Genomic DNA, 24,635 nt, shown 5'->3' on the forward strand with positions numbered 1-24,635 from the left:
CATCATGGAAAACAACTCTGAGAAATCAGCAGTGAATGCAGGTCAATCCGCTGCGTATCCAATGTTGTCGCCGCCTCACCTTGAGAAAAAGCAAGAAAAGCTGGAGATGTTTTGGACAGACAAGCTGAGAGAAATGGAGAATGTTACTGATTTCAAGAGCAACCTGCTACCTCGAATTAACCGCATCAAGAAGATCATGAAGACAGACAAGGATGTCAGAATGATTGCTACTGAATCACCTGTTTTGTTGGCTAAAGCATGTGAGTTGTTCATTCAAGAACTCACTCTTCGTTCCTGGTTTAAAGCTGAGGAAAATCATCGTCGTATTTTGAAGAAGGATGACGTCACTGATGTGATTATGGAGACTGACACTTTGGATTTCCTTCTTGATGATGATGTTAATGTTACTGATGGCTCCACACCAAATGTTGTTCCGTTTCATGTTGCTGAAGGCACAATGGGCGTACATACTGATAATCTTGATCATCAAATGTAACCTTCTTATTTCCCTAAGTTCATACCTATAGGGTTACAAAAGGTACTGATAACATACTCTGTTTGATAATGCAGGTAGCTTCTGATGTTCAGACCAACTCGTGGTTAATGGTACTTCTGATTAGCGAGCAACAATATTGGTGAATCTTCGTCACTTAGATAACAAGTACCCGATCTTTTTTTTTTTTCTATATTACTTTCAATTTCATAGAGATGGAGTTATTAGTTAGGCGTTTATTCTAGCAGCTCATACAAGTAAAGGCTTTCAAACAGTCATATCAATATAAATTTTGTTNAGTGGTACTTTTGATTAGCGAGCAACAATATTGGTGAATCTTCGTCACTTAGATAACAAGTACCCGATCTTTTTTTTTCAATATTACTTTCAGTTTCATTGAGATGGAGTTATTAGTTAAGCGTTTATTCTAGCAGCTCATACAAGTAAAGGCTTTCAAACAGTCATATCAATATAAGTTTTGTTTATGTTATTTCTTTCAAATATATTAATATGTCTCAGTATTATGGACTTTATATAGATATTTCAAATTAGGTGATACGTTTATGCTTCAATTTTCTATTGATTTATGTTAATTTTACTATCACGCCAGCTTCGGTTGCTTGTGGCTCTAAGCACCTTATCGGGTGTATGGATAATATTGGAGCGTGACATAAGATCCTAAGCATACAAAAGACTTCTTGATTCATAAAAGTTTTAAACTTCATCAATTATTCTATAAGTTTAATCTTGCTTTATCAAGATATAATTCATTGTCTACTACACACCAAATTATACTAGAAAACCCACCAAAGTTTCTTAATATTTTTTCTATTCATTTTTTTTCAATATGTGGATGATTATTGGAAAAAATGATTTGGATATCTCAAAAGAAAAAGATAATATTGGTGTCTAGGTTCATTAGTTAATATCTTATTATAATTAGTATTTAATATGATAACTATTTAACAACTTTATGATTACATCATATAAAAAAAAAAATTTATCACCCGATGTCTAACACTTACATATTTGAAGTCTAACTAAATTCGAGTTCGCGCCAGAAAGTCTCATAGAGTAAAACACTCCTAAAAGACTTTTATCATGCCTTTATTCTTTGGCCAACTTTACTGGCATTCATTATTTACTATATCTTATGGGCATTGCAAACTTTTTCATCCATTCGCATGAGATTATTGATTGTTATGTTATCGGTTTGATTATGAATTTATCAGTTATTGACTGTTATAATTTGATTATTGATTGATTATTGATTATTAATTATCGATTATGTTATTGCTTTAACCATTAAAATATGACACGAAAAAAATTATTTAAAACAAGATGATAAACTAGAACAATGCATATGATCAGCGATTTTGAACAAATAACTTTTTTCTATTTAAATTAGCGATTTTGATTCCTTTTTAAACAACCCTACTTAAAGGGTCGGACTTCCCCATCAAATAATAATTAAAAATATATTTTTTTTACTCGTATTAAGATTTGATTTTTTCGGAAAAAAATTATATAGAATCAAATTTTCTTTTCAAGAAACTACTGAGCGATGTCCATTCCATTGATGAGCTAAGTGATAACCCACTAGTGACTTTAGTCTATAAAAGATTAAAAAAAAAGAGATCAAATCGGTTAGAGTTATGCAAATTCAATTATTTATATATTAATTATTATTTTATTTATTATCATAAATAAGATACTACATAAATTTTATGATGATTAACTTGTGCATTTATAAATTACGCAGAATTATAAATTAAATTAAATTTTATGCATAACAATTAAAATATATTATAAATAAGACGTATATAGTTTTAAAAGGAAAGAAAAGAAATGTTTGACAATTCTTTATAAAAGACTAAAAGTACACAATGTCTTTTCCATTAGTATTATTTTGTTAAGTCGTTGCTCATTTAATAGTATTAAAGATTTAATACTATGACAATACATAATTAAGAATGTCTATTATAAACTTCTTTAAAATTATATTCATACATGATTAATAAGATAAATATTTTTATTTTTTTTTATTTGTCGATTGTCACACGTCCATATTATTTTTATTCGCAAGTCTAATCGTACTAAAAGTGTTAAGTTTCACTTGATTAGTCATTCATGAAAACTTATATAGAAAATATATTTTCTTTTTTCTTATCAATGTAAGCTAAATATTAACTTAATACAGCAGTAACTTTTAAAATTTATTAGAAAAGTTAATCTAGATATTAAAACTACGACTTATTTTAATTTACATGGAGAAAGAAGGTAACAAGATAAAGGAGGAAAAGGAGTGTTCAAAGTCCTACTTCACTTAGTTTTCGAGGGTTTCATCTCACCAATTATCTGAGGTAAAAGTATATATAATCGACGTTGAGTTTAAATTAAACGATTTATTATTGAATAAATACTTTATCGAAGTAAATTTTCTTTATAATATATGATAATTGTGTTTAAATGTGTAATTGTCTTATTTAAATGTATAAACGTTTAATGTGATATTTTTATAGCTTTTTTAGTTTAAATTTTGAAAGGAAAAAGATTGTGCGCGTTTACTAGTGTATAGGAGTAGTCAATCACATAAAATATGTCATTATATTTAATTATACACATCATTCTCAATGAAAACAAACTTGAGATTTTACAGCTTTCTTCTGAGGCTAATACATATAAATAAATGAGAGAAATATTTAAAGTAGTTATATTTTTTTTCCTAGTAGTCACTTGAAAACACATAAAAGAAACTCTGAAATTTAAATTCAATTTGTAATTACATATATATTTTTTAATTAATACTCTTTATTAGAGATAAATTTACTTGTGATGAAATTTCTCTTTTTTCTTTTTGAGTATTTGAATAAGGATGATTGAAATTCTTACTTAGTTGATTACACAATTTTGAGAAAGGCTCAAAATAATTTCTTATCTTTAGATTAACGCTCAAAGTGATCCTTAAATTTTCACATGAAACACTAATAGTCCTTCATGTTTACGATATTGATACACTTTTGGTCCTATCCACTAAATTTAATTCTCCCATATTCTAATTTTCTCCACTAAATTTATTCCCTCTACCTCTTTTTTCAAAAAAATAATAATATGAGAGTGGCCCCATTTTAGCTAGATGAGTCCACATGTCATGTGAAGATGTCTCCATGTGGCATAGTGTTACTAATGGATAAGCCAATTGACTTGAGTCTCTTTCTAATGTGGACCCCACTACCCTCTTTCTCTAAGAATAAATAAATAAAACAAAATATATATAAATAGAGATTATATATTTTCTTCGTCCCTATTTATTTGTTTATATTTTTTAAATTATCACTGTTTAATTATTTTTTTTGAAAAATCGAGAAAAGACAAAAAATAAATTTAATTATGCCCTCACTTAAACTTTTTAAAAAATTTTAAATTTTAATTCATTTTATTTTTTAAATTATAATTAATAAATATAAATTATAACTTTATTATGCTGTATTTATTTATTATCCATAGACACTCTCCACTCTTTATAAGATTTTCATTTTATTAAATTAATAAATTATATGGACCCTCATTCCTCATTTTCCAACCATAATTATACTTGTACCTCAATCATCAACACTTTCTACTCCATCTATTTGAAAAATATTTGAGTTAATTTTATAGTTTTAAATTAAAAATATATTAAATATATTATAATATCATAAATAAATTAATTTAAGTTTATCTTTTTAAAAGAAAGTAGTATTTAGAATATATTATAATATCGTAAATAAATTAATTAAAAAAAAAGTAGTATTTAGAAAATATATACAATTAGTTTTTTTTTTTTATTTCGCCCTGTATATATAGAGAGCAATTACATTACTTCATCAAGGCTTCTTACATTTCTCTGTCTCTGTTTATACAGAAAAAATTGTCCATAAAAAGCCATGGAAAACAGCCCACAGCAATCGGCGGCGAATGCAGCGGCGGCTGCTGCAGCGGCTCAGTCCGCTGGGTACCCGACTCAGCCACCTTACCACCATCTCCTTCAGCAACAGCAGCAGCAGTTACAGGTGTTTTGGACCTACCAACGCAAGGAAATCGAACAGGTTAACGATTTTAAGAACCATCAACTTCCCCTTGCCCGAATCAAGAAGATCATGAAAGCTGACGAAGATGTCCGTATGATCTCCGCTGAAGCACCCATTTTGTTTGCCAAGGCATGTGAGCTTTTCATTCTGGAACTCACTATTCGTTCCTGGCTTCACGCTGAGGAGAACAAGCGACGGACTCTGCAGAAGAATGACATCGCTGCGGCGATTACGCGGACTGATATTTTTGATTTCCTTGTTGACATTGTTCCCAGGGATGAGATCAAGGAAGAGGGTGCTGGTCTTGGGCCCGGAATTGTGGGTTCCACAGCAAGTGGTGTTCCGTACTATTATCCACCAATGGGACAGCCTGCTCCACCTGGGGTGATGATGGGAAGGCCTGCTATGCCTGGGGTTGATCCTTCAATGTACGTTCAGCCTCCCCCACCACCGTCGCAGGCGTGGCAGTCCGTTTGGCAGACTGCTGAGGATAATTCTTATGCTGGTGGAGGCAGCAATGGACAGGGTAACCTTGATGGTCAAAGGTAACTTCCCATTTCCTTCAGATCTGGGTAAGCTAGGGTTCGAAAAATATATTTGTCAAGTGGAATTGCTTTCTTCCATTTTTGAGGTTGGAGCATTAGTAATTCCTCTCAAAGCTGCAATAGCAGATAGTATCTACATACATTTTGGTTTTTATATGTTTGCCTTCTTGCATGTTGAGCTCTACCAAATTCAAGTGAGTACTTGAATGATTTCGTGCGTCCATTTCTTTACTTTGTAAAACACAATTCTGTTCTGCAATCTCATTGATGTTGCAACATTGAGATAGAAGTTACACTCTAGACTTTCATCAATCAATTTTGCTTCACATTTGCATCCTTAAAAATTATTTGGGGAATCTGGATTTTGCCTAATTAAGAGCAACAAGCTGATATGTTCACACACATTTGGTTGACACTGTCTACGAGGAAGGAGTTCGTGATTGATTTTCTTAATCCGAAAGTATGAGATTTTCTTGTAGTGGTAATTGTCTGCTTAGATGGCGGCAAAGCATACGCTTTCAATTTCTTACCATTGTATATGCATGCTTGGGATATGCCATCCATAACCATTCCCTATTATCCTAAGAAACTACTGATATCTGATTTATTAATCGGTGTTGCAAAGTACAGAAAGTGTTTTCTACTTCTCACAGCCTTTTATGTAGTTTACATGATGTCAAGGTACAATTCTTGCTTTTTCCTTACCAAGTAAATATTGGTTATGCTAATGCATACTGAACAAGTGGGACTATATTCATTGCTAACCCTGGCGGCTTAGAATATGTCTTATAGGAGGAAAGTAAATCGAGAGCAATCTGTTTAGTTGGATTTTTGGTCTCCTGTTAGTAGTGTTGACAGTTTTTTCGATTTTGTTAGCTCTTTAGTCCTAGCTTAGTACTCATCTAAGGGAACTAACTTTCTTTCCGTATATACTTTTGCATTTGGGTGATGCTCTTTAATAATCCTTTACTTCATCAAAAAAAAAATCCAGGGCAAGTTTGAAGATCTAGGATAATTTGATATGGCTAGTTATAACCATTTCTTTTCTTCTTTTTGTCCTTTGCGTGAATGCCAAAAAAAGAGAACCAGGGCAGATATGATGCTCTTTGCATGAGCAGTTAGCACGCAGTTGACTCTCTTCATGGTAGAAGCTCATCTATACATTTCCCAAGAACTGCGTCAGTAGAGGTTCCCACTTTGGCTTCTCAGTGAAGCTAGAGTAAAAAAAACACTCCCTGTCGTATGATTCATTTTTAGGAGGTGAGTGGAAGTACATAGATGACCTTCAGAGAACAAATCATCTTACCGATCTATTAATATACACAAAAGAGAAATCTTTATCTTGAAATGAGAATTTTTTTCTTCAAGCATGATGGTATTTCTAGGATTGATGAACTTTGTGATAATGGCTTCTTCAACGGGGCTTTCATCAAAGAGGAGACAATGGGTTCTGATTGAAACAAACAAAATATTGGGGAAATCAAATACTTGTAGTGCAGCTAAAACTGTAGAAGAGAACTTTTTTTTTCTTGAAAATGGTGGTGTGAAGCTTTCATAGGAGAGGGTTTTGTGAAGCAGAAAAAGACCAAAAAAAATACAGAGAGCCTTACTGCACTTTTCTGTAGCAAGTGTAGAAGAAGAGAAGTATGTGGTTGAATGTTCCAAACTTATCTTTTCTGTCCTTAACATGTTTTCAGTTCTAATTTAAAATTGGACTTACTTGTTTTATTAGAACTGTGTGGTTGAATGTTCCAAACTGTACTTTTTTTCACAATGACAACATACCCATTGTGATCCCACAAGTGGATTCTTGGGGGCGGGGGGGTTGAGGTGTACGCAAACCTTGCCCCTACCTTGTGTGAGGTAGAGAGGTTGTATCCGATAAACTCTCGGCTCAAGATAAGTATTTCCAAAAACATGTTTGACAAATGTAAAAGTAACGCTATGACTAAAATGCCGGAAAAAAAAAGTACTGGCAAGAAAACAGTAATGAACACTCACGTAAAAGAAACAACAACAGTAATACAATTTGAAGAATAAAATAATAATAGCACTGATATCGTTAAGTAGAAGAGTGAGCACACAAGATGCTCTAAGCTAAACCATGCTCTCCCTCAAGAAAGTGAGAAGTCGTTTGACTACCTACTAATCCCCTACCCAAATTCTCGGCCACCATGCTTTCCTAGCAAGGATCATGTCCTCGGTGAGCTGAAGATGTGTCACGTCATGTCTATCACCTCTCCACCCTTCCCTGGTCTACCTCTACCTTTCCATTGACATATTACATCCAAACTTAATTTTTTCTTCGTTTTAATTGAAACCAAGAGTTACTTCAAAAACTTGCTTGACTGGAATTATATATGGTTGATCATAGTTAAAATTAATCTTGTTTTCATTTGGAAAATGAATTAGGGTTACTTCATTGTCCTCCGGAAGATAATTAAATATTAGTCAGTCTCATTCTCATAGTTGGGTAGATTAAATTCTTGAAATCCTCCTTTATTTTTTTCCTCTTTGACCCTTCTTCTCTTTATAGGATAATTTATTTGAATGAAGAGGAAGGAGGAAAAAATTAGAAGGAACTGGAAAAGGAGGGATTATGTCCTGTACTTATCATGGTTGTAAAGGATGAAGAACAAAGCACAGGATGAAACTTTATCAAAATAAAAAGAAAGACTTAGTTTGCTCTGTGTGTAAACAATGTTGAATTTCAACTGGCTGTAACCTGTGAAGTGTGGACCTAACACCAGTATACCATTCCCGCTTAATTAAATAATCAATAGCAGTTCATTGTTTCCATGTCTCACATGAACTATACCTTTTATTTGAATTCCTTGCATGTTAATAGAAGTTCACATTGGTTCAACTAGCGAATCATCTAGCTGTGGTATTGTAATTATTGAATGTGTATACAACATGGTTTTCAGAGAAGTGTTCTTCAAAGAAAACAACACCCCCTAATGCAAACAGTTTGGGACTGAATTTAAGGTTAACTACCGGTAAGTGAAACTAAATGTCAGATTTAAAGTTATGTCCAAAATATCTTAAAGAATTATGGTCGGAACTCTCTGTTGTGTTTACCAGGAACCATTCTTCAATGGGGATGTACTTACCTCGGTTGCGATGTGGTACTTTTTAGAGATAAATAGGAATGTAGAATTGGACCATTCAAAAGCTGGCACTAGTTACTTTTTTCCTTTCTACCTCAGCTTAGGGAGTTTATGATGTAATACTGCTGTCTTTGTTCTCATTAGAAGTCCATGATTTATGGGATACGGAATTTATAAATGTTGCCAAAGGCTTGTGCTTTTTCTTTTCTTTGATGCTGAACTTCTCATTGTTGCCACCTCTATCCATTGCCCTATTGATTCCATCCCTCTTTATCCTCTTCTTCTTCTTTTTTTTTGGTTTAGATGGTCTCATAATTAATGAGATATTTGTATTCATTAATCCATGTGTATTCACGTTATTTCACTCATTTTTGGCATGTATTGATTTGTTCGGTATGATGTTGGCATCTTTGCTCTTAGATGACCTATGATTGCTAAGGTTAAATATTTAGTCTCTAAGTTGTTTTTCCTACTCCAAAGTTACCTGTTTATAGGCTGTAGTTTGTTGATGTTGTTGTACTTGTGAGGCTAAGCAGCTAATTTACTGTTTGTTTGATGTAGTTTCTTAAAATGGTTCTGCTTGAGGATACAAGACACTGTTTTTCTCATTCATATGGTTCAATTATTAATTGTTTCTAATAATTTTTTTATTTGATGTTGCTGCAGTTAAAATCCATGTATATTGTTGATCCAGATGCTTAGTAGCAGAGCGGAAGCTATTAGTTACCAATGCTACAGGTCCTCTCAAATGTGAATGCACCTTATTACTATTGTCCACGGATACTGGCTTAACTGTAATGACTTGAATCCTTTAGTCGTTTTGTAAGTATAAAACTCTGTGTAGTTTATCAGAACGCCTTATGAAGTTCTGGTTTTCAGTGTTATGATAAACTTGACCTTGCATAACAATTATGTTATGCTAATTTAATCAGTTCTCTTTCTGCCCTTCATTTTTTTGACTATTACTCCGTGCTATAGTGGTATTGATGGAGCCACCAAGGCTTATTGGCTATGGGATGATAATAAGTAAGTCTAGTGGGCACTCAAGAGTTGGCCTGTTTGGAGGGGCTTAATTTTGAACTTGTTGGAGTGTTTGGTAAAATTTGAAGTTTTTTATCATTGTTTTCCGCTCAACAAGTAGTTTTGGTTTGTTTAATTTGTTAACCTTTTTTCTTAATCATACATATTTATTTTTATTCAATATAAATTAAGCTCCAGCATTTAAAGAATACTTTTTAACGCTTGGAGCTTACAAACTTCTTGAATTCCGATTCAGATTTAAATGAGCTCAATATTTTTTTACTCATTTATCGAATACTAAAAAAAAAATTAGAAATCACTTGTTTCAAGACAGTATTTTTTAAAAAAAAAAACATTTTTCAGGCACCAAGTATTCTCAAAGGTATTTTGATATAAAAGAGCTAATTGTGTATCATTAGAAACAGAGATGGTTGAACAAGATGCCACATAATAAAGTTATAAATCGAATTACATAAAGGTTTATTATGCTTTGTGAAAACAGTTTCTACTTCCAAACAAATAGTTGGGACCTTGATTAGTGGGGATACCCATACTCCCTTCAATGCATTTATATAAAATATTTGTATGCGTTATGAAATATATTACTTAATTATTACTTCGACTGAACATAAGCGTGGGTTTATCAAGCAGTTTCGATAATACTAATAGAGAAAGTTCATGCATTTTGATTTTAGTTTCCCTAGTATCCAAGATTCACAACGCAAGGTTTTGTTTTAATGTAAATGTTGCTAGCGGAATACATGATGTCAATATACCCAAGAGAAATGGTTTTGAATTTGACCTCTCCTTATACCTTCTAAACCTTAGAAGGAGAAAAAATGCCTAAAGCACTATTATTAGGTGAAGTACATACATATACAACAAGTGACCTGCACATCAATCTAACCTTGTATGACTTTGCATCGAAGGAATTGCTAATAATTTTGAAGTATACAAAGACTGAAATCTTCTCTTCCCTTTTAATTTCCTTGCGCTGACAAACAAAGTGTCTTCCTTAATTGTAATACTAATAATAGAAACATTAACTTCTGTATAAAGAGCACCAGAAAAGTAAAACTAAGATATAAGTACTTTGATCTGGAAGATAAGTGTACAAGATTCCAATATAAGGGGTTCAGGGAGAAGGTGGAAGGTGAGAAAGGCTATTTGAGTGCTACAATTCAAACCAGCAAAGAGGGTTCTGAAAAAGATGTCAGAAATATCCAACAGCCAGAGGTTACAAATTTAAACTAATATTGTGAGGACTGTCATCGTTGATTCCTTCTATATCTCCATTAAGTTTCTCCTTCCCCTCTGCAGTTACACAATAGAGTTTAAGTTGTCTTGTTGCAAAGCACCACAATATACATTCTGAAGAAGAACAAGAATTAAAACAATACAAATAATTCACAGCCATTGAGTTGTAAAGGCATTTAACAATCCATAGAGCAGAACATCCAAAGCGCAACAGGATAGGTATGATGAAAGAAAAAGACTAAAAATAGGTTAAATAAGAAAAAACTAGATGAAGTTGACTATTGCCATTTCTTTCCATGTTGGGACAAACACAACAATACTTAAGTTCGATGATATGTTAACAGCCAAGACACTATGCCATTAATTTTGAACATTTCAGTTTGTTGCACACAATGGATGATGCCTAGCAATCTGAAAGCTAGAATGGACCATGAGTTACTAAGGTTCAAATCCAAGCAGGGACAAAAACGGTATATGTTATTTCTTCCTACGTGAGCCTTGGTGGACAGAAGTACTTGGTAGATTCAACTTGCCTGCCACCATCATCAAAATTTGCATATTCAATTTCTTTCATATAACTCCTAGAAAAAGATCAGTTTGACTAGAGGTTGCAGGATTATGACTTCTTTTCACATATCTTGGTGGGATTCATGACAAGGATATCTTCCCTTCCTAATAGCACCTTTCTACATACAATTTAATATATGAATACAAAGTTGGTTTTTTTTGGTAAGAGTAGCGAAGGGAAAAAGGACGAGGACGAGGACAAGGAGTTCTTAACTCAATGAAATTCTTTTGACAGCCCAGGGTCGGTATGTAATTGGGATCCAAAAGAAAAAGGATGAAGTATGTTTACCAACAAAGGTTATTATACTTCCTACAATCCCAAGAAAAGCATGGGTTTCAATTTTAGGTACTAGAATGAGACCTTTTCACAAAAGGAAAATGCATATTAAGAAAACAGTTTGGTTATAAGAAAAATTCCAGCAAATAGTGTTCTTTTGTTTCTTCATACTCCTCTCTCCTAATTATAATGAAACAGTACCTCCAGTAGCATCTAAATAATTGAAAGAATGTCTAACAGAGCTCATGATACTATTGAAATGAAGGTTAAGCTGTCAATACGAAGATCAATCCACACAAAAAATGCATCACTACAAACAATGATCTTCATGTACCAGACTTCAAATGGTCAAATTTAACATATCACACGTATTCTATATATTCATGATAGAAAAATATGCTTTATGTCAGGCATAAAACTGGAATTATGCATAAAGGGAACTGCCCCTTTTTTATTCACAACCAACAAAAATCCTTCTGTTTTGTACATAAACACCTATATTCACACTTGCAACACTTAACTCCAAATCATAAATAATACAGATTAACTCGGTTCCTAACAGCATTTAGATCAATTTCCTTTCAAAATATAAAAAACGTATTTGTGACACTAATTGATCCATCCACATGCATAAAGAAAAAATGTGAAAAAAAGTCTATGGCATGAGATCCTTAGATGATGTAATTAACACCAAAACCTAAAACTGGTGAACCAGATCTAGCTAGATCCACATAAGAGAGCAGGAATTACCGATTAAGAAGCACCAACGATGATGTTGTTGATAGGAATGAAGATCAATTTGACGAAAAATCCTACGAATCCCATCACAACGAAACCAATTGCAGTACGAGTAGCAACTTTGGTGAATTCTGCACAAAAACGTTCGATTAAAAATTTGAAGAACATATACAAATCTATGGATTGAATACACAAAATCAGAAGTGAATTGAAATTAATACCTTTGCGATCTGGCTTGTGGCACCTCTTAACAAGCCTAACGCTGTCTTTGGCGAAATCTCTAAGGGGATCGAAAACAGAGTCCAGAGCATCCATTTTTGTTCAGACAAAAAGTTGCGAAGAAGAATTTTATTTTATGACACAAAAGAGTTTCATTTTCACCCAACCCGCTATATAGAATTTGGGCTATGCCGGGCCTTGCAATTCAAATGGGCTTTTTGTACATTACTGATGGCCCATCTGACCCAAATCCTATTGCCTTGACAAGGAAAAATTACATAAATTAATACATTTTAGAAAATAATTATTGATTTTAACGATACTTTTTGTTTATTACCATTTATAGCTATTCTTTGTTAAATTGTAATATGTATTAAAAGTGAATTATGTATGCAATATATATGAATTATTATTGTTTTTTAAAATATATCATTTTTGTTTGGTAAAAAATTATCACATTGTATTATAAGTGTATTAAAATGTGTGATAAATGTATTATTCATCATTAAAATTTGTATTATATGTAAATAATAAATTGTTTTTGTAATATGTATTAAACTTGTATTATAAATGAATTAAAAGTGATTAAGTGAAAAGAAAATATTATTGTTTTTCCCCCTAACAATAGTACCTTAATTACCTAAATATTCCTACAATATTTACAAATTTTTCCGATGATTTGAAATAATTACACATTATCTTACGTATTAATAATTTCATATTAAATTTCAATCTAGATAGACATATATATATGTATATATATTTTTGATATCTGATACACTATAAAATACCTATACACAGAAAGAGAGATGATCGGAAGAAGAGAGAAGTGAACTAGATAGAAAGGAGGAGAGCGAGATAGTTAGTGTATCTCATCATACACGTAAATCACATTTGGTACATGTATTTGTGATGCAAATACATATGAATTGATGTAGATTCAATGTATTTAGAACGAACTACACATAAGTGTGATCCATATATTTAAAATTCATATAATTGGATATATCAAATTTATGCCTTTAAAGATCAAAATCTGATACAAATGAAAAAACTCGGGAAAAAGCACATAATTTAATTATACTCTAATTAATGAAATTTGTGTTAATTAATTAAGAGGAATCAAAAAAATTGATCACTTACCAAATGAATATAAGAAATGATCTTTTAGATGTGTTAGGTATAAAAGAAAGTTATTTTGTCAAAATACAAATCTCATAAAAAAAAGAGAAAATAAAATCTACGACGACATTTTTTCTTTATAATATCACAAAATAGTTTTAAGATATAAAACATGATTTACTTTAATTTTTAATTATAAAATATTAATGAGTTATGGTGGATAGTGCTCATATATTTTTTTAAATTTCGAATACAGTTAAAATACATCACATAAATCAAATTTAATTAAAATACATCACATAAATCGAGGCGAGTATTAATTAAATTTTGTGTTTTTAGTCACATTAACACATGTCCTCACTACCATTTAGTGAGTATACTTACTGCTCGTGCTCTCTGTTTGTCTGCGAAAAAGCTCTAAAAAATTTCACCAAAAGGGAGCAAAGCAAAGCAGAATCTACGCTACTTTGTAAGCCTTTCTCTTCTCTTGCTTCAAATATTTCTTTATCTTCATTTAGTTTCCCCCAAATCGTTAAGATATTCAGAAAATATGGGGATTCACGATTTTTTTCTGACACCCAGCTCAAATTTTGTGTTGGTTTTTGAGTAATTTTTGTGGGTTTTCTTCATTTTCAACAATACTGCTGTAATGCAGTTTGTCCGGCGAGTTCTTTTTGGGTTTTAATTTTTCGATGTAGGCAAATCCGAAAAGCACTGTTTTTTTTTTAAAAAAAAAGATTAAGCTGATTTTAGCTCATTTTTGGTAGTAGAAAGTACAGAAAAGGTTAAATGCTTCTCTGATACTTCTTGCATGTGGAGTTCTTTTGTTTCTGTTTCGTGTTTTTTGGGGTTTAGGGTTTAGAGGTGATTTGACTGAAATAAGAATATAACTGTGCTGAAATCCCTAAAAACAGCTGAAATTGATTTATGGGTTTTCTTGAATTGCAAAAGAAAATATTTTTATTTGAGGTAAGATTATATTTTTTTCACAAGATTTGTAGGCATTTTATGGGTTTTTCAAGAGGTGAAAAAAAGAGATCTTTTAAGGGAGCTTAACAATTCATTTAACTTTTTGTTTTCTGAAATGTTGGTGAATGTCTTAGGTCTTTGTAGTTTTCAGTTTTTATGACTTGATGAGAAAATGCTAAAAGTAGATTCTGGTCAAGCTTGTTTTTGTGTTATCTCTTTTGGATCTCATAATAACTCGTTGGGATGTTGGAGTTTCTTATTATTTTAGAAGGCATAACTGATGTTACATATACTCTCTGAAGAAGATTGTATCAGTGCATCCAATATTCAGTGTGAATAGATAGTGATTCGTTATCTTTTAAATGTAGCATTACATATTTGAATGCTATATAAAACATACTATAAGTCCCAGCCTTTCATAGTCTCTATAATTTTTTAGCTTTATCCTCTTTAGAAATAGCTCAATGGAGCGGAAGTGGGTTCTCAAAAACACAGTTTATTTTCGAGAGCATATTTCACCAAGCAATTGCTGTTTTCACCTGATTGACATTTGTTTAGTCTTTTGTTTTGTTGCTTTGTTATTTTGTTTTTTCTTTAATAAAACTCATTTCTAGCTAGAAATGAAAGATCAAGCCTTTTCCTACTTTTTTTTTCCTTTTTAGAGAAAATACTCATTTGGCCTCTCTGGAAGGACAATTTTTCGCAGTTTCAGCTGGGCTATTTAAAGATTTTAGCTGATAGATCATGTTTGTGCATACCAGTACAGTTTGGAATAAAGTTAAATATCGACTGATGATCTTTGATTTTGTGTTTGATGCAGGCATTTCATCTAGATGACAATTTCTGACATCATGGAAGAAGTGGGATGTAGTAGTGGTAAAGAGAAGATATCCAATGGATCAACAAGGATGGATTTTGATATTGATGATCTTTTTGAAGTAGATGATGATGATTGGGACGAGGATGAAGATGAAGATGAGGATGATAGCCATGATATGGTTTTAATTAAAGAGTTGGGTGAAAGTTTTTTGAAGAACTTCTGTAAAAAGGCATCAACTGGTTTTTTTGAGAAGTATGGTTTAATCAGTCACCAGATTAATTCATATAATGACTTCATCAACTATGGAATCCAAAGGGTGTTTGACTCGGTTGGGGAGATCCATGTTGAGCCAGGTTATGATCCATCAAAGAGAGGTGATGGTGATTGGAAGCATGCTTCTGTGAAATTCGGGAAAGTAACCCTTGAGCGCCCGAAGTTTTGGGCTGGGGAAAAGTTTTCTGTGGATGGTGGGAAAGAGTACCTGGACTTGTTGCCACGGCATGCTCGCCTCCAGAACATGACATATTCTGCCAGGATTATGGTTGAGACTCATGTTCAGGTTAGTGAATATTTTTTTTGTCTAATATTCAAAAAATAAATATGATGTTTGCCTATGATCTATAGTTTTATGTATATTAGATTCTTCCTGTTTATTTATATTCGTTCATTGTTCTTATTATTCTCAATTTTGAATGGGCCAGATCGTGGGATTTCTACTTTTTTTGGTAGTACTCCTTGTATACAGCTGTCTCTTTTCCCTAAATATTAATAAATATTACTGTATCAATTTTTTATTATTTTTTAATTAGCTATGTTCTAAAATGATTACATTGTGTTGCTCTTCAGTAGACTAAGTTGTTAATCTTGTTGGTCTCTCTTGAACAAATCTCTATTAAATGCATTTGCCATCCGATGAGAAGTAAGTATATGGCCACTGAAATTTGAAATATAATCCCTTCTCATCCATGCAGTGACAGCCTTTTCCAGTTAGCATTGATAACACACCCAGCATGTCATTTATTTCCTTTGTTAGTTTCTTATTCTTTTAATTTTTTTAGCTGTCCTTGTATATGATTTCAGGTGTATACCAAAAAGCTAGTTAGAAGTGACAAGTTCAAAACTGGCGTAGACCGGTTTGTCGACAAGGAGTGTGAAGTGGAAGACAAAAGGGATGTCTTGATTGGGAGAATCCCTGTGATGGTTAACTCAGAATTGTGCTGGATGAATGGCGTTGACAAGCTTGACTGTGAATTTGATCATGGGGGATACTTCATTGTCAAAGGGGCTGAAAAGGTAAAATCTTCCTGCTAGCACCTCACTCTCGACGCCTCCCTCTCTTCTACCTAAAGATGGCATAGGAAAAAAGGCTGGACTGTTGGTGTTAGTTAGTATAGTATTTAAGCCCTAATGAGTCTAGAGGGAAGATTAGGGAACCATTTTAGTACTCAAAAAAAGAAGATAACCATTTTATTACACATCAATCTAGCATAACTCAAAATGGTGGAATTTCACTTGTTAATGTTAGAATTTATGTCTCAAATAAAATATCTGTGTTAGTTGGACTGTGACACCTTATTCCTACAAGACAATATATTTAAGTGTTGGAATGAACTGAGTGCAATGGGGTGGAATGCATATAGATGATTTGTTTAGTCAAACCCAATATTGATTCGTAGTGTTGTACTAGTAATTGTTGTTGCCTGAATAGGTGTTTATTTTGACAGATATTCCAACTTCGATAATTCAGATAATTGCGACAGTTGTTTTTCTATAATGGAAGATGTGGTGACAAAAGATTATGAACGATAGGAGAAAATTTTACTTCATATTAGACATTAACTAAGTGATTGATTAAAATGATGCAGAGTCTGAGGAAGATCTGAAGGTCTTAGCTACTTTTTGAGTTGGTTTATTTGTCTTAGTTGATGATACTGTTGAAGATTGATCTTATGAAGATGAAGTTTATGCATTGCATTGCATAATGTCCAGCAGTTTAGAGTTCGGACTGATGAAAGAGTTTTGTAGAATGCATGAACCTTTAGGAGGAAAGACTGTGCCTCCATCATAATTTGATGTAGTCGGGATATCACACGCTGTTTGTAAGATAAGAATTCATATTTTGTAAGAGAAGTTGCAAAAAATATGTTAAGTTATTTTTCTTCTGTAAAAACATCAACGGCAGTCTTGGAACAATATAAGAACTCTTTTTTTTAATAATGTGTTGAATTCGAGTAATCATGCTGCATGTTTAATATAATTGCACAAGTTCTTTTGTAGTATTGTTACCTTTGAAGAATCTTTAGCTGATCTTTTATGCAGAAGTTCTTTCTCAAGCTTCAAGCTGAGTAATGCAACATTTCCCCATGAGTGACTACATAGTAATCCTTTGTCTCATAAGAATGACAAAGTACACTTTTGGGAAGTCAAACAGTTTGTTTCTTGACTACAAAATTGTGGTTTGAGTATGTATTATCTTGGTTTTTAGTATGTAGGAGTAATATTTAAGTTCAAAAAAATAGAATGTGTAGGAGTGATATTTATTTCAGTTGAAGAAAAAAGAATGGATACTTCTTTTCGAAAATTAAATGTGTCCGACTCTGGTACTCCGAATCCCCCACTCTATTCGGGATGTATGTAACTTTTGCATGCATTCTTTACTTGTGCTATTTTCTAGAGTGTTATAGGATATTGTTTAATCTTTTTGTCCTTTTAGAAGTATATTTCCTATTGCAGTTCTTTACTGATTTGGCATCTCTTGCAATTTCCATTTCAGACCTTCATTGCACAAGAGCAGCTTTGTTTAAAAAGGCTCTGGGTGTCAAACAATCCTACTTGGATGGTTGGATATCGCCCAGGTGAAAAAAGGAAGAGAGTCTACATTAAACTGACTGAGACCTTGAAGCTTGAGCACATTAAGGGAGGAGAAAAAGCCCTCAGTGTATACATCCTTGCAGAAATGCCAATTTGGGTCTTGTTTTTTGCTCTAGGTGTTTCCTCCGACAGGGAGGTAGTAAATTTAATTGATGTGGATATTGAAGATACTACTATTGTCAATATACTAGTAGCTTCCATCCATGAGGCTGATAAGAATTGTGAGGATTTCAGGAAGGGGAAAAAGGCTCTTGCTTATGTTGACAGACTTATAAAGAATTGTAAATTTCCACCTCAAGAATCTGTTGAGGAGTGCATAAATGCGTACCTGTTCCCTAATCTTAGTGGTTTCAAGCAGAAGGCTCGCTTCCTTGGCTATATGGTAAAATGCCTCTTGCACTCTTTCATTGGTCGCAGAAAGGTTGACAACAGAGATGATTTTCGAAACAAGAGATTGGAGCTGGCTGGTGAGCTCCTAGAACGAGAGCTCAGGGCACACATTAAACATGCTGAGAGGCGTATGGTGAAGGCAATGCAAAGAGATCTTTATGGAGATCGACAAGTGCAGCCAATTGAGCATTACTTGGATGCATCAATAATTACCAATGGTCTCTCCAGGGCTTTTTCCACTGGGCATTGGTGTCACCCTTACAAGAGAATGGAGAGGGTTTCCGGTGTAGTTGCAACTCTTAGACGAACAAATCCATTGCAAATGACTGCTGATATGAGGAAATCACGTCAGCAGGTTACATACACCGGGAAGGTTGGCGATGCTAGATACCCGTAAGTGTTTGTAAATTTATATTGACCATTGTTTTTGTGCGTTCCATTAGCAAAAATGGTGACTTCATTTCTTGCTTCTTGATTGTTGCTCATTCTGTCAGTAAGTTTTGGGTATTTTGTTTCTGTTTTGTTTAACTTAAGTATGATAATTTAATGACTGGTATATAACTTATGTAGACATCCTTCACACTGGGGAAAGCTATGTTTTCTATCTACCCCAGATGGAGAAAATTGTGGCCTGGTGAAAAATTTGGCTAGTATGGGTCTTGTCAGCACAATTATTTTGAAACCATTTCTTGAGACATTGTTCCGGTGTGGGATGCAAAAGTTAGTCGACGATTGTTCCACCTCACTCCATGGAAAGCAAAAGGTACTACTTGATGGGGAGTGGGTTGGAGTATGTGAAGATTCTGCACTCTTCCTTTCAAAGCTAAGACGTAAGCGCCGCAGGAATGAAGTGCCACACCAGGTTGCTCATGATCATTTTCATTTAATTATGTACTGTTGAATCATGGAACGTTGCTGTTGAATATTCATTTATATTGCAACATTGATCATTGATCCACCAAAAGGATGGTTATAAAACTGTCATCCAAACATAGTAACTTGTGTTTTTCTCTTTTTCTCAAGTAGGATGTAAATCGTCTGTCATACTGTTTTGGATGTACAATATCATGTAAGTGCCACTGGAATAAGGTCCCACATTAGCTTAACTCACAATCATTTTGATTTAGTTATGCACATAGTTTAAGACTTAGAATATTTGTTTTTTGTCTGTGCACGCACGTATTTTGGGGGATAAAGCAGAATACTTGTTTATATCATAAGTATGATTTTCAATTTTATCAGAAGGACAATTATCTAACTGTAAGCCGAATGTCTTGTCTCATGCTCTTTGCTCCTCAAGTTTATGTTATATTGTCACACCAGGTACTTAAAATGTGAAATAAAGAATAGAACTGATAGGAGTAAATCGTCACACCAGGCAAGTAGAGATAATTTTCATTTAATTATGTACAGAAGTCATAAAACTTACTTTAGAAGGCTGCTTATATTGCAAATACATTCATTAAAGGCGATTACAAAACTATTTACCAAATATGAAGGACTAAACTTTTTCTCTTTGTTCCTGAAATGGACGTCATTTTTGTGGTATATGTACTGACTGTAGTATAACTTTTGTATGTATGCTGGTAAGTCCGAACCCTGAAGCTGCCAACAGTAGGTTGTGCCTCTTTCCTCCTGTTAAGATATGGCATGGCACTTGGGCCTAACTCAACCCAAAAGCTACTCATGAGGGGAGGTTTGTCCAAGTCGATATAAGGAGACCAAATTCCCATCCCTCTACCGATGTGGGATATCTTAACACTCCCCCGCACGCCCAGACCTGCCCACTGGAGCGTGAACACTTCTAAATGGGGGCCCATTATCGGTGAACAACAAATTGGAATGGGCCTAGCTCTGATACCATGTTAAGATGTGGCACCTGGGCCCAACTCAACCCCAAAAGCTAGCTCATGAGGGGAGGTTTGTCCAAGTCCATATAAGGAGACCAAATTCCCATCCCTCTACCGATGTGGGACATCTTAACACCTCCAATGGTGACCTGAAGTGGAGGGTCTACCATCAGAGCAACCCTCTCGTCATTGACATGTTTCCTTAAATGGAAATATATCTGATGTGTTCAAAATAGATGGAATCCTTGAACTCTGTCATTACTCTTCTTTGATAGTTTTTCCTTTTGGGAAATATTTCATTATTTTTAATGGTTGGTGCCCGAACTAGCTTGTGTGCACCGCGGCCAATCCACCGGGTAGTTACTACCTCCTACCAGCGCACACACCGTTAACTCTGCCCACCAAGCCTCAGGTAGATGGGGGAGAAAATCACATTTTGGAAATATCTTTTTGTAATGCGCAGAAATTCAGACTAACCAAATAAAAATTATACTAACACTTTAAAATTTTGAAGGATTTAGACAATAAAATTAAATCCAAGAGTTCTCTATGAAATGACCTTAATCACAGATTTGGCAGAACAATAAAACTAAATCCAAAAGTTCTCTATTAAATAACCTTTATCACAAATTTGGCAATTGATTTGATGTTTCCATGCGAGTTAAATTCATGGAAGTTGATACAGTTTCTTGACTAAGGAAATTTGACCCAGTACCTTTTTCATTAGCACTGGATGTGATGTGGAAATCTTTCTTTTTTACATTGATATTAAAATTCAGTCTAGTATATTTTTTTCAGAAGACGTTGTATATTGTTATATAGGATCTGTAAATTTGATACTCATACACTGAGCAATCTTAATTTTCTTCTAGGTTGAAGTTAAGAGAGATGAGCTGCAGGGTGAAGTTCGCATATTTTCTGATCCTGGAAGAATTCTGCGTCCTCTTCTTGTTGTTTCAAATCTAAAGAAAATCAAAGCTTTGAAAGGGGGAGATTATGGCTTTCAATCTCTTCTGGACAATGGGATTATTGAGCTTATAGGACCTGAAGAAGAAGAAGACTGTCGAACTGCATGGGGAGTTGAGTACATCTTAAAAGCAGATAAAGAGAACCCACCTGCTAAGTATACTCATTGTGAGTTGGACATGTCATTCCTATTAGGCTTGAGCTGTGGTATTATCCCATTTGCAAACCATGATCATGCTAGGAGGGTCCTCTATCAATCTGAGAAGCACTCTCAGCAGGCAATTGGGTTTTCAACAGTGAATCCAAACAATAGAGTTGATACAAATACCCATCAACTGTATTATCCTCAGAGGCCACTCTTCCGGACAATGTTGGCAGATTCCCTTGGGAAACCAAAATGTGCTCAGTACCAGAAAGGAATGCTTCCACGGCCTGAATACTTCAATGGGCAATGTGCAATTGTCGCAGTAAATGTTCACCTTGGCTATAACCAAGAAGATTCATTGGTCATGAATCGTGCTTCACTGGAGCGGGGAATGTTTCGATCTGAGCATGTTAGGAGCTATAAGGCTGAGGTTGACAATAAGGAAGCAATGGCTAAGAAGCTAAAGATTGAGGACTCTGTCAACTTTGGAAAAACCCAGAGTAAAATTGGACGAGTGGACAGCCTAGATGATGATGGTTTTCCATTCATTGGGGCAAATCTCCAGAGTGGAGATATCATTATTGGGAAATTTTCTGAATCAGGGGCTGATCACAGTGTCAAGCTGAAGCATACGGAAAGGGGCATGGTTCAGAAGGTTTTGCTCTCTGCTAATGATGAAGGGAAGAACTTTGCTGTTGTATCTCTCAGACAAGTAAGATATATATATGTATATATAAATATGCTTCTACTTATGTGACTGTATTTATATTCAACTTTTGCTGTTGCATCTCTCAAACAAGTTAAAGTGCTTTGAGATGCCGGTTTATGAGATACATTTATTTATTAAAAAGACCATATTAAGTCTTTGGAGAACTGTTTGTAGGCGGTTTGGCAAGCTTCTGAAATTACTTACACTTCATGGGATGCAACGTCGCCTATTCATAATCTGCACCACCATTATACAGTTGGATGCAAAAAATTATCTATTTTTGAAACAGGAATTAAAGAAGTAGATCTTTTAGCCCCTTACCGTCCTAGAGGAGAAAATGGCATTATTCGGGGGTGCTGGAGTGGGTAAAAGAGTACTCATTATGGAATTGATAGACAATATTCTAAAGAACTTTTTAAGTTCCAAAAATTAAAGATACAGATCAAAAAATTGAATTTTAATCATTATGATAAAAGGAGAACAGAGGTTATGTACTGATGTACATAAAGACCATATATAGCTTCACGTGCCTTGAAGGCTTGAACCATCTTATTAATGAACGCATTGAAAGACTGGCCTCTGAACTGAAGAAAAGCTGATTTGTCTAAAAGTAGCACTACTAAATTATGCTAAAGCTTCAAAACTACAAACTATACTACTTGACTATGTTAAAGATTCAAAGCTACTAGCCATCTAGAATACTTTTTTCTTGTAAGAGTTACAAGAAAGCCTAATCACATATTGTTGTTTTACTTGAAGTGTAAATTGAAACATATAAATGAGGTTAAATCAGTGCTACAGATGTCAGAATCCCTACAGGACTAGATAGGGAGTCTTTTTGCTGTTTTGCTTTGACAAGTACAGTGTCTATAGCACATCTTTAATGCTACTCTATCTATAAAAAATTACTTTACCTTCTTAAAAAAAATGTTTGCAAAGATAGCTGTTAGCGGTAAGCATTATGTCTCTGTGTTATGATTCAAATATACATGTGTGAAAAGTTGGTCACCCCATATCCATCTTTTTGTTTCTTCCACCATCCTTCCTTAAGAGTACCTGAAGACACTGTATGGATGATTCTAATTCCCTTTAAATGATTCTAGTGATCTTGTACATTGTGTGCAGGTTCGTTCTCCATGTCTTGGAGACAAGTTCTCCAGCATGCATGGACAAAAGGGTGTCCTTGGATTTCTGGAATCTCAGGAAAACTTCCCTTTTACAATTCAGGGGATTGTTCCAGATATTGTAATCAATCCCCATGCATTTCCTTCCAGGCAAACCCCTGGTCAGCTGCTAGAAGCTGCTCTGGGGAAGGGCATTGCTCTAGGTGGTGGTCAAAAATATGCCACTCCCTTCTCCACTTTATCAGTTGATGCCATAATGGAGCAGCTTCAGGGGTAAGATATCTGAAAGCTGTATCATTTTTCATAATTCCATGCCCTTGAGCCAACCAGTTAAGCTATGTTTGTTTTGTTGTAGTCAATTGTGAATTCTGGTGATTTGTCATTGACTATTAAATGCTATATGACCTGCAGGCGAGGATTTACAAGATGGGGAAATGAGAGAGTTTACAACGGTCGGACAGGTGAAATGGTTCATTCCCTGATTTTCATGGGCCCAACATTCTACCAACGCCTCATCCATATGGCTGAAGACAAGGTGAAATTCCGTAACACTGGACCTGTCCATCCCCTTACTCGCCAACCTGTGGCAGACAGAAAACGCTTTGGTGGAATTAAGTTTGGTGAAATGGAGCGTGACTGTCTTATAGCTCATGGTGCTGCAGCAAATCTGCATGAACGCCTTTTCACACTCAGTGACTCTTCCCAGATGCACATATGTGGTAAGTGCAAGAACATGGCAAATGTAATCCAGAGAACTGTGCAAGGTGGTAAGGTAAGGGGTCCATTTTGCCGGTTCTGTGAATCAGTCGAAGATATTGTGAAAGTTAATGTGCCATATGGTGCAAAGTTGTTGTGCCAGGAGCTCTTCAGCATGGGCATATCTCTCAAGTTTGACACTGAGATTTGCTAATTTCTGATCAAGTTTCATCTTTGGGATTATACTGATGATGCTGAACATGTTGGTGATGGGAAGAAACTAATCTCTTGTATCTGTACCTTATTAGTTATCAGGTTGTGTCTAATACTGCTTTCTGTAGATATCTCTAGTGTTGCTGGGAAAGTAACTCTACTCTTGTATTTAAACCTTGTCGGTTATCAGGTTTGAAAAGGTGTGTTTTGTTTAGACTCTCTAGTGCGTGTGCAGGAGACACACATACATGCTGAATTGTTGTTGTAGATTTAAGTTTGCTCTTTTGATGGGAAAATATTGGCATTTGATCTTTTATTGTTAACAAGCAGTAGATGGCCCTTGCTCTATTAGGGGATCGGTTTCAGAGTATAAGGGTAAAAACAAGTGATAGAAATAAGAAGTAACAAGTATGTCATGGTCATCATTAATGTCATATTTGTCCTAAGAAAAAAGAGGTACACCT

General features: G+C 34.3%; 4 protein-coding genes across 7 annotated transcripts; 3 read left to right on the top strand and 1 right to left on the bottom strand.

The window, feature by feature from the left end:
- Positions 1-4: 4 nt before the first annotated feature.
- Positions 5-496, top strand: LOC107013591 (nuclear transcription factor Y subunit C-2-like). Its single transcript, XM_027915411.1, has one exon. The coding sequence runs from the start codon at positions 5-7 to the stop codon at positions 494-496; it is 492 nt and encodes a 163-aa protein (XP_027771212.1).
- Positions 497-4,294: 3,798 nt separating this feature from the next.
- LOC107014672 (nuclear transcription factor Y subunit C-1-like) lies at positions 4,295-9,168 on the top strand. Of its 3 annotated transcripts, none has more exons than XM_027915525.1 (2): positions 4,295-5,135; positions 8,885-9,168. In XM_027915525.1, the coding sequence occupies exon 1, from the start codon at positions 4,420-4,422 to the stop codon at positions 5,110-5,112; it is 693 nt and encodes a 230-aa protein (XP_027771326.1). In that variant the 5' UTR covers positions 4,295-4,419; the 3' UTR covers positions 5,113-5,135; positions 8,885-9,168. The 3 variants fall into 3 exon arrangements, with proteins under 3 accessions (XP_027771326.1, XP_015070179.1, XP_027771325.1); XM_015214693.1 differs by having other exon boundaries at positions 4,295-5,108; XM_027915524.1 differs by lacking the exon at positions 8,885-9,168 and adding an exon at positions 7,645-7,914 and having other exon boundaries at positions 4,295-5,108.
- Positions 9,169-10,253: 1,085 nt separating this feature from the next.
- Positions 10,254-12,454, bottom strand: LOC107014673 (protein transport protein Sec61 subunit gamma-1). Of its 2 annotated transcripts, none has more exons than XM_015214694.2 (3): positions 12,299-12,454; positions 12,090-12,208; positions 10,254-10,552 (listed from the first exon to the last, which is right to left on the bottom strand). In XM_015214694.2, exons 1-2 carry the CDS (start codon positions 12,390-12,392, stop codon positions 12,093-12,095), a joined length of 210 nt encoding a protein of 69 aa, XP_015070180.1. In that variant the 5' UTR covers positions 12,393-12,454; the 3' UTR covers positions 10,254-10,552; positions 12,090-12,092. The 2 variants fall into 2 exon arrangements, with proteins under 2 accessions (XP_015070180.1, XP_015070181.1); XM_015214695.2 differs by having other exon boundaries at positions 10,254-10,609.
- A 1,311-nt stretch (positions 12,455-13,765) lies between these two features.
- On the top strand, positions 13,766-24,487 carry LOC107014475 (DNA-directed RNA polymerases IV and V subunit 2-like). Its single transcript, XM_015214398.2, has 8 exons — positions 13,766-13,887; positions 15,208-15,766; positions 16,288-16,500; positions 17,981-18,861; positions 19,039-19,330; positions 21,191-22,141; positions 23,264-23,535; positions 23,674-24,487. The coding sequence occupies exons 2-8, from the start codon at positions 15,221-15,223 to the stop codon at positions 24,170-24,172; spliced, it is 3,654 nt and encodes a 1,217-aa protein (XP_015069884.1). The 5' UTR covers positions 13,766-13,887; positions 15,208-15,220; the 3' UTR covers positions 24,173-24,487.
- The last annotated feature ends 148 nt before the right edge of the window (positions 24,488-24,635 follow it).

Source organism: Solanum pennellii, chromosome 3 (assembly GCF_001406875.1).
Source record: "Solanum pennellii chromosome 3, SPENNV200".
NCBI classification, from domain to species: domain Eukaryota; kingdom Viridiplantae; phylum Streptophyta; class Magnoliopsida; order Solanales; family Solanaceae; genus Solanum; species Solanum pennellii.